A 9,176-nucleotide genomic window follows, 5' to 3' on the forward strand; every position below is an offset into this window, starting at 1 on the left:
ACGATATATGATATATGATATATGATATAGGATCTGATAGGGAAGAAGAATCCCTGGGTTTTGGGATTCAGGATAGTGGCAGAAACATTTCTCTATGTTTCGTGATGTGATGTTTCTTACCCCTTTCACCGCTTGCTCCGACGACGACGACGACGACGACGAAGAAGGGAATTGATGTTTTCATTGTTCTAACATTACATGTTTGTTCAACTTGTCCAACGTGTAGGTTTGGCTTTGGCTTTGGCTCGTGCATGCGGTGAAGATTGGCTCGCAGTTAGATAGAATTGGGAGCTGGTAACAGCCATCACGAGGTTTCAATGTCTGTTGCTCTGGGGGTTTGTGTAGGATCTAATTAGCCTTGTTGGATTCATCGTGAAGGTGGTAGCGGTGATAAAGTCACTTCTTGTTGCGATTCGTAGCAGGTACTGAGGCCTATGTACAGATAGAGGGTGTTTTGGGGAAGAAACTGGAATTGATATGCCATTCCTGACCAGCACTGAAGACTCTACATATCCGCCGAAGCGGTGGCGCCTGTGATAATCTCGACCAATTCTCCCGTGATGACGGATTGCCGGGTTCGATTGTAGAGGATCTGGAACTTGCTGATCATGTCGCCTGCGTTTTTGGATGCGTTCTGCCAAAGAAGAAAAAGTCATCAGTACCTGGCATGCTGTCTTGGTTGTAGGTTAGGGAGACTTACATCCATGGCGTTCCTCCTCGCAGACTGCTCGCAGGCGTGTCCCTCCGCCAAAGCCCAGTAGATCGAATTAGCCAGCGCGTATTCCCGCAAGTTGGCGAGTACCTCATCATCAATCTCAAAAGCGGCAAAGTTCTCGGATGCGGCGATGGCTTCTTCGGAGAAGGCTTCCACTATCACGGGTTCGTAGCTCTGGGCATTGATGAATTTGTTGTACATGATCTTCATGCTGGCGTAGTCTTGCGGAAGCTGGGTGATTCGGTCGGCAATGGCTTGAGCGTCGGCGAAGGTTGGAACGTCCTTCCCCACACCAGCGAAGCTGAGCACCATGTTCTTTGGGTTGGAGCGGCCGAGTTGGGCTTTACATTTCTCGCCGATGATGGCGATGTCCAAGCTCGAGTCTGTCTCTAGCATTCGCCTCGTTGCGCGCGTCATACCGGAATGGATGCCACCGCAGAGGCCTTTGTCGGAGCTGGCGATGACGAGGAGTGTCTTTTTGTCCTCTAAGGCTTTGGTTTGCGCTTCGTCGAAAACTTGTTGCGAGGTTTGGCCGTAGGTCCGTGAGTCAACCATTGCTTTCTGGGCGCGGGTAAGTTTAGTGGAGGCAACGATCTTCATGGTTTTTGTGATCTTTTCGATGTTCTTGATAGACTTGAGGCGGCCTGCAATTGGATTTAGTTTGTTATCTCGCTTGTTTGAAATCCGGTTTGGCTTACCCTCAATTTCCCGGAGCGTGGCATAACTGGCTGCATTTGGCACAGCAATTCTGTCGATGTATTAGTACAACTTCTGATCTGTACGTCTGATGGGTCAAGGACAGCCGGAACGTTGGCCTAGAAGGAGAGAACCGTACCGGGTCAAAGCCCGATTACTGGCACTCAGGGCTGGCCTGGCAGCTCGGGACAACATCGTGAACGTACTCGAGGCTTCTGTAGCCGTTCGAGAGCCAGCAGAGACTGCTTGCGGGAGGGGACTTAACGCACTGGTGAGTGTTTGAAGCTCTTTGATAGCTCCAGTATTGTTGGATGGAGGAGTTGTGATACCCCGGGGCGTTGGACGCTAAGCTGTTTGCATGCTAGCAAAGGAATTTGAGCCAGCAGCAGCATGTCTTAGAATCGGATTGTTGGAGCTTCACTCTGGACCTAGCACGGCACTCCATACTGCAAGTTACCTGACAACTAACCACTTCATCCGGCTTTCTTCCCCCATTCTTAACCACAAGCACCCTTTCTTGGGCGCCCCTGGAAATTGTCACCTTCACCATTAATCGCTCACCCACCTATTGTGGTTTATCTCGCTCATTTCTTCCTCATTCTACGTCTTCTTCACATTCAAAGACACTTCTACACTTCTATAGTGGCATTTCTACTTTCTCCACTATTCATAATATTCCGAACGCGTCTTGTGGGGTGCTCAAGCTACCTTTGCGGTTTTACCAACCTCCGATTCAGCCGCACCGTCTTTACACTCCGACATATCTTGCTCGTCCGTTCTCAACTTCAAGGCTTGTCTCAGCGCTGGAAATGCGCATCATGTCCTCCTCGGACGATGAGATACCCCTCAGCAGGAAAATGAACGGTTCAAATGGAGGTGAGTGGTCGAACCAACTTCTCTCATTGGGCACTCGATCAATCGACGACCGCCATTCAAAAACCCCCACAGACATTATTACTTCTACCATCATATCAATTTCATTGCTCGCTGACACGGTTACCTTTCTCTAGTCCGTGCTCCGGTGTCTGCAAAGACCATCCCGAAAAGTGTTGATGCTGCGCTGGACAAGGCAAACCCTTCAAAGGACCATGTTCAGCCTGGCATCTCAATCCGAAACGGGCCAATGGAAGACCATGACCACCACATGCCTGACGTGAATGGAGTGGAGATCAATGGCTCCACCAGCAAGAGGAAATCTAGAGGAAGCTTAGCGAAACCTTCCTACGCCGAAGCAGAGAGCAGCGACGAAGATAATCAGCCCTTGGTATGCTAAATTCTTGTCGATGTGCTGGAAATAGTTCTCCGTCATCATATCTTCATCCGGATGGTTTTACTGACTCTCGTATAGAGCAAGCGCCAAAGGACTTCTGCGCAGAAAGCTGGAGATATTGCCGAGTCCGATTCTGACGATGTGCCATTGGTGTCAAAGTCACACATTAGGCGGCCACCACGCGCGAGTCCTGCCCAGATAGGTGGACTATCTGATTCTGACGCCCCTATCGAACAAAAGCTAGTGGCGGAGAAGGAAAAAATCCAGAAAAAAGCCGCAAAGGAGGCAGTTGCCATTCGAAAGGAAGAGAAGAAAGCCGCATCCACGCCGGCGAAGCGAAAAGCGAAAGTGAAGGATGAAGATGGTAAGGGCCCTGACGCTGCAAAGGCCCAGAAAAAGTCTGCACCTAAGATTGCTGGTTCCAAGAAGGTCAATGGTGTCAAGAAAGAAGACCTCAGTGACGACGATGTCCCCTTGTCTAAGAAGTCCACATCCAGCAAAACATCGAAGAAGGTCAAAGCTGAAGCCTCTACTCCTGTAAAGAAGGGCTCCAAAGGCAAAGAGGCGAAGAAAGAAGAGAGTGCTGATGCTGAAGAGGATGAAGAGGAAGAGTATCGTTGGTGGGAGGATCCTGCTAAGGGGGATGGAACAAAGAAGTGGGACACTCTTCAACACCAGGGTGTCATTTTCCCGCCCCCGTATGAGCCCCTACCGAAGAATGTTAAGATGCTCTATGATGGGAAGCCCATCTCCATGCACCCGGATGCTGAGGAGGTTGCAACCTTCTTTGGGAGTATGCTGAATTCGACTCACAACGTGGAAAATCCCACCTTCCAAAGAAATTTCTTCAAGGATTTCCAAGACATCCTAAAGAAGACTGGCGGTGCCAAAGATAACTCCGGCGAGAAGGTAGCCATCAAAGACTTTGCGAAATGCGACTTTAGACCTATCTACGACTACTATGCCGCACAACGAGAAGCAAAGAAAGCCCTCCCGGCCGCCGAGAAGAAGAAGCTGAAGGCGGAGAAGGATGCCGTCGAAGCACCATACATGTATTGCACGTGGGACGGACGGAAACAAAAGGTTGGCAACTTCCGAGTTGAGCCTCCAGGACTCTTCCGCGGGCGTGGAGAGCATCCCAAAACCGGCACGGTGAAGACTCGGGTCATGCCGGAGCAGATCACCATCAACATCGGCAAGGAAGCCAAAGTTCCACCACCTCCTGAAGGTCACAAATGGAAAGAGGTTCGGCACGACCAGGAGGGCACATGGCTGGCCATGTGGCAAGAGAATGTCAATGGCAACTACAAATACGTCATGCTTGCCGCCAACTCAGACGTCAAAGGCCAGAGCGACTACAAGAAATTTGAGAAAGCTCGTGAACTCAAGAAGCACATTGATAGGATTCGGGCTGACTATCAAAAGGGACTGAGGGCAGCGCTTACTTCAGATAGACAGAAGGCTACTGCAGTATACCTGATCGACCAATTTGCTCTCCGTGCTGGCAACGAGAAGGGCGAGGACGAAGCCGATACTGTGGGGTGCTGCTCGTTGAAATTCGAGCACGTCACCTTGCGGGAACCAAATACTGTCATATTCGACTTCCTTGGGAAGGATAGCATCCGTTTCTACGATGAAGTTAAGGTTGATCCGCAGGTTTTCAAGAATTTGAAGCTCTTCAAGAAGCCTCCAAAGGAAGAAGGAGACGAGATCTTTGACCGTCTTACAACCAGCGCTCTCAACAAGCACTTATCGAATTATATGACTGGTTTGACAGCCAAGGTTTTCCGTACTTACAACGCATCGTACACGATGGCCACCTTGCTCAAAGACATGAAATCCACGGGCACCGCCAATGAGAAGGTCAAGGACTACAACGACGCCAATCGCGAAGTTGCCATTCTTTGCAACCACAAACGCACTGTTGCCGCTGGGCATGCTGGACAGATGGAGAAGCTGAGTGAGCGGATCAAAGGCGTGCGCTATCAGCAATGGCGCATCAAACAGATGATGCTTGACATCGACCCCAAGTTAAAGAAGAAGAAAGGTGCGGAGTACTTCGAATTGCCTCAAGACCTAGATGAAGAGTGGATTCACGAGCATCAAGCATATCTTGTTGACGAGCAGAAGTCCAAGATCACCAAGAAGTTCGAAAAGGACAACGAGAAGTTGAGAGCGGAAGGCGAGAGGGAGATGAAGGCCAAGGAGCTTGAGGAGAAGCTCGAGCCCGCAAGAGAGCTCGAGAAGAAATTCAAGAAGGAAAACAAGACCAAAAAGGTCGAAGCGGAGGGCAAAGGTCCCACAATTGAGAAAATGGAGGCCAAACTAACGCAACTCGATCAGAGACTTGCCAACATGAGTCTCCAGGCAGAAGACAAGGAGAACAACAAAGAGGTAGCATTGGGAACCTCGAAAATCGTGAGTACCGAGCCCGCCCTTGGGATTTTATGGATGCTGACCATGGCTGTAGAACTACATCGACCCTAGATTGACTGTCGTGTTCTCGAAAAAGTTCAATGTCCCCATCGAAAAGTTCTTTTCCAAGACCCTACGAGAGAAATTCGACTGGGCAATCAAATCCGTTGACGAGAAATGGGAATTTTAATTTTTACGAGACTGCTAGTTGGTGGGAGACTTGGTCACGACCTAAGACGCTCAAAACTCAAAGACGGGTGCTTGCATATGTTTGTGAAGATATCGGCGCGGGGCTGGGCTGGAACTGCATTGGCATGAACCTGGGCATGAGCATAGGATGCAGGCGGGTTTGTTAGCTAAGCTATCTAGATATTCTATCAGAAACTACTACAGTCGAATAGAGCTAAAACATAGATATATGGGAGGAACAACGCGGCTTGGAATAACCACCCTCTACTTCTGATACGAATTTGAGACGCACAGTCATTTGAGATCTGGACCGATCAACACTCTGTGCCGTCGGATGGCTAGCAGGGCACTTTGAATGATGATCGAGCTCAGAGAAAGTATTAGCAACGTGAACATGCTTCGTTGTGTCCATGATACTGGCTGCTAGAACGTCTCTATTCTACGCCGGTGCTGCTTGCAGGATGCCGGTTCCTGATTCTGACCCATGTGTTCTGTGTGCTTTCAACAATTCTGTATTGTTGGCTCCAGAGGGAGATATTGAGCTTTTCTTGGATTGGGTCAGGTTTCAGCAGCCTCCGGAGAAGGGGAAATGGTTGGCAGTGGGTAGTTTGCAGACGTTTGCTTGCAGGACAAGACTTGAGGAGATAATACCACCTCCTGGTGAGGCCAGGGAACGTGAAGCAGGAGGGAAGCATGAATCCCTACCGGATGAATCTGGACGTCGCAATTGAATTCTGTCATCTGAATAACCTACTGACCATATTCCCGGCCAAGTTCCTTGCGAATCCCGTCCCCATAAACGCGCTATTCGCGATATTCGACGCCTGGCTGAACTTGTCACATCTCGAAAATGCCACCGTGTTGGTAATTGTCAGGATCAAGGCGATAGCTATATTCGCCAACGTCAGCATAGCTTCCTTGTCCTTTCTCTCCGTTCCAGTTTTTTTTCTCGAGCACAAAAACTCACCCACGATAACCAACCAGATGGCATTCAACAGCCTCACTAGCGCCAACACGGCCAGTCCCACCCACAGCGCCGGCGCAACGTACATGCTCAACCAGAAGAATCTTCGATCCGTGGCATTGACCACGCGCGACCCGGGCTCGGCGGATTCAAATACCCAGTGTGAGTCGCCGGTCGAGGTGTTGACTTCGTTCCACCAACGAAGGCCGACGAGGCGGCGGCCGGCGATGTTTTTGAGGTAGTAGAAGTCGACGGAGAGGAGGAGGAGGGTTAGGATGAATACGAGGACGCTGTGGGGGTTGCAGGGTTAGGGTGGTTGGAATCTTGGGTGGGAGGGAGAAAGAGAGAGAGAGAGACTGACAAGTTCTTGATGAAGAGGACGCCGAAGAGGTACATCAGCAGGCTTCCTGTAGTATTGTTCAGTGGTAGGCTCGAGGGGTTGGGTATTTTGAACGGAGCCTATGTACCTATTCGGAAGCCTAGGTAGCAGAGTAGAGTGATGGGATGGGCACTGAGCCGCCAGTTCAGTTCACCAGAGTTGGAGTTATCCATTCTTATTGAAGGAAGAATAGCTCTAGTACCTCGTGTATGTTCGAGCTCTGAAACTTGCCATTGGGCAGGTAAAACAATTGCTGGAGTGCTCGAAGACAGACACCTAAGGCAGAGATCAGAATGCTTGGCAATTTCCGCTTTCAGCCAGCTCTGAGCGGCGATTTCGGCAGAAAAGAAGCTCCAATTGCGGAGACGACAGGAAACGAATTCCTCAGTCTTTGCCCTTTATTCTCCTGGCCGAGCTTCGCGTCTGGAACGGTAAGCCCATAAGCTCGGAGACTTAGACCGCTGCAGTTGGTGTGGAGTCTTCAGGCTGTCTGCTACAATGTCGTCTTGAATCGCTTCTTCTGCATCTAGCACTAATGGCGAAGAACATCTTGAGGCGGACGCTACTTTATGGTCTGCTGTTGCCGGGTTGTTCCTGATATAGAACTACATACTGAAATGCTTCAGTGCCTGGCTCATCCCAGAAGTTCCTCGACAAATCTCGAAGCTTGGCCGCCGATTGCGTGACATACGATCTCGAGGACTCTGTTACCCCTAACCGCAAAGCTGAAGCACGTTCCCTTGTTCGCAAAGCTCTGGATCAATCCCAGCCGTCAAGCATTAAAGAACGCGCTGTTCGCATCAATTCAGTTTCCTCCGGCCTTGCTCTTCCAGACCTGACCGAAATCCTGCAATCCCCAAACCTCACCACGCTTGTTGTCCCCAAGGTCAACTCCCCCAGCGACCTCACCTTCATTTCCGATGTAGTCGCTCATTCTCGCCCCACCGAGTTTGCCCAAGAACCAATCTCAATTCTTGCGCTCGTCGAATCTGCCCGCTCCCTAACATCCCTCTCCCAGATAACAGCCGCAACACCCCACCTCCTTTCTGGCCTGATTTTCGCAGCCGAAGACTACGCCCTCGACCTCTCATTGACGCGCACGCCAGATCTCAAAGAGTTTCTCTTTGCCCGCTCTGCCATCGTTACCGCCGCTCGAGCCGCCAACCTGCCCTCCACCATCGATCTCGTCTGTACAGCCTTCAAATCTGAAGCCGACCAGGAGACATTGGAGCATGAGTGCCGAGACGGCAAGAGGATGGGCTTCAATGGCAAACAATGTATCCATCCGGCCCAGGTCGGGACGGTGAGTAAGATTTTCAGTCCCGAGTTGGAAGAGGTGGAGTGGGCCGTGAGGGTGACGATTGCGCAGAAGAGGGCAGAGGAGATGGGGAGAGGGGCTTGGGCGCTGGATGGGAAGATGATTGATGCACCCGTGGAGGGCAGGGCAAGGGCAGTGGTCAAGAAGGCAGAGTTGTGCGGGTTCGATGTCAAGGCTATGCAGGAAAAGTTTAAGGATCAGCAGCCGGAATGAGTCGATTGGTCGATCAACTTCCCAGTTTCCTACCATCGAGAAGGCGGAAGGTGTTTCGAGGCTATCAAGCTACCATTATTTACGCCCAACTCTAACCCTCACAACCAACCACTCCATCACTTGTCACTGAACTCCCCAACCAAGGAGAGGAAGCTAGCATGTCTTCATTACAGCTTCAAAAGCCAAAGTCGCCCACATCCACACCGATAACCAAGACCTAATCAGTCTCATGGAGTTTAGCAACGCCGCCGCGGTGAGAAGCACGGATGATCTCAGCAACCTCCACTAGATCACGCTCGCGATGCATACCTCGACTCAACTTCGACATAGACTTTAGTCTTGAGGGTCTTCTTCCGATCTAATGATCGCCGTCCCTGTCATGCAGGATTGATTCTCCCCCGATCCCCTAAGATGGAAACAACACAGACAGGAAGTCAACGAGCGAGAGGATCTGATCCCGGCGTCTGGTTTGTCAAATTCGTGCATCCGAACAGCCAGACGCCCGGTATTGCCCCATTCGATCACTTCTGAAAGGCAACTGAGAACCTCTCCCGACGGAGCCGAAGAAGCCATCTGGACTGCGGACGGGAAGCTTGGTTTGGGATGGTGTAAGTAAGGAAAGAAGTGGTGATCAGATCTCGATGCTTCGTTGTGTCCATGATACTGGCTGCTAGAACGTCTCTATTCTACGCCGGTGCTGCTTGCAGGATGCCGGTTCCTGATTCTGACCCATGTGTTCTGTGTGCTTTCAACAATTCTGTATTGTTGGCTCCAGAGGGAGATATTGAGCTTTTCTTGGATTGGGTCAGGTTTCAGCAGCCTCCGGAGAAGGGGAAATGGTTGGCAGTGGGTAGTCGGCTCGCCTCGCTACCAGATCGCTCCAGAAAAGGTCAGCGGCCGGTCAGAGCTGCTACGTCTGATGCTTTCCGGGCGTCAATTCCTTATAGCTGGCAACCCTGCCTATGAGTACTGGAAGCGCAGTCTGTCGCCCATCACTCAAACCAAGACTTTCGCTTA

At 50.8% G+C, this 9,176-nt stretch overlaps 4 protein-coding genes across 4 annotated transcripts; 2 read left to right on the forward strand and 2 right to left on the reverse strand.

Annotated features, from left to right (window-relative positions):
• Window positions 1-505: 505 nt before the first annotated feature.
• EPUS_00924 (ATP synthase subunit gamma) lies at window positions 506-1,606 on the reverse strand (the record flags this gene model as incomplete). Its single annotated transcript, XM_007802483.1, has 4 exons — window positions 506-634; window positions 701-1,359; window positions 1,414-1,463; window positions 1,551-1,606. The coding sequence occupies 4 exons, from the start codon at window positions 1,604-1,606 to the stop codon at window positions 506-508; spliced, it is 894 nt and encodes a 297-aa protein (XP_007800674.1).
• A 623-nt stretch (window positions 1,607-2,229) lies between these two features.
• Window positions 2,230-5,286, forward strand: EPUS_00925 (DNA topoisomerase 1; the record flags this gene model as incomplete). The annotated part of the gene is made up of 4 exons (XM_007802484.1): window positions 2,230-2,287; window positions 2,422-2,675; window positions 2,760-5,099; window positions 5,152-5,286. The coding sequence occupies 4 exons, from the start codon at window positions 2,230-2,232 to the stop codon at window positions 5,284-5,286; spliced, it is 2,787 nt and encodes a 928-aa protein (XP_007800675.1).
• Window positions 5,287-6,022: 736 nt separating this feature from the next.
• EPUS_00926 (Golgi apparatus membrane protein tvp23) lies at window positions 6,023-6,801 on the reverse strand (the record flags this gene model as incomplete). Its single annotated transcript, XM_007802485.1, has 4 exons — window positions 6,023-6,174; window positions 6,253-6,539; window positions 6,611-6,656; window positions 6,717-6,801. 4 exons carry the CDS (start codon window positions 6,799-6,801, stop codon window positions 6,023-6,025), a joined length of 570 nt encoding a protein of 189 aa, XP_007800676.1.
• Window positions 6,802-7,163: 362 nt separating this feature from the next.
• On the forward strand, window positions 7,164-8,159 carry EPUS_00927 (uncharacterized protein; the record flags this gene model as incomplete). The annotated part of the gene is made up of 2 exons (XM_007802486.1): window positions 7,164-7,200; window positions 7,255-8,159. The coding sequence occupies 2 exons, from the start codon at window positions 7,164-7,166 to the stop codon at window positions 8,157-8,159; spliced, it is 942 nt and encodes a 313-aa protein (XP_007800677.1).
• Window positions 8,160-9,176: the final 1,017 nt, after the last annotated feature.

Source organism: Endocarpon pusillum (genome assembly GCF_000464535.1).
Source record: "Endocarpon pusillum Z07020 unplaced genomic scaffold scaffold1719, whole genome shotgun sequence".
NCBI lineage: Eukaryota > Fungi > Ascomycota > Eurotiomycetes > Verrucariales > Verrucariaceae > Endocarpon > Endocarpon pusillum.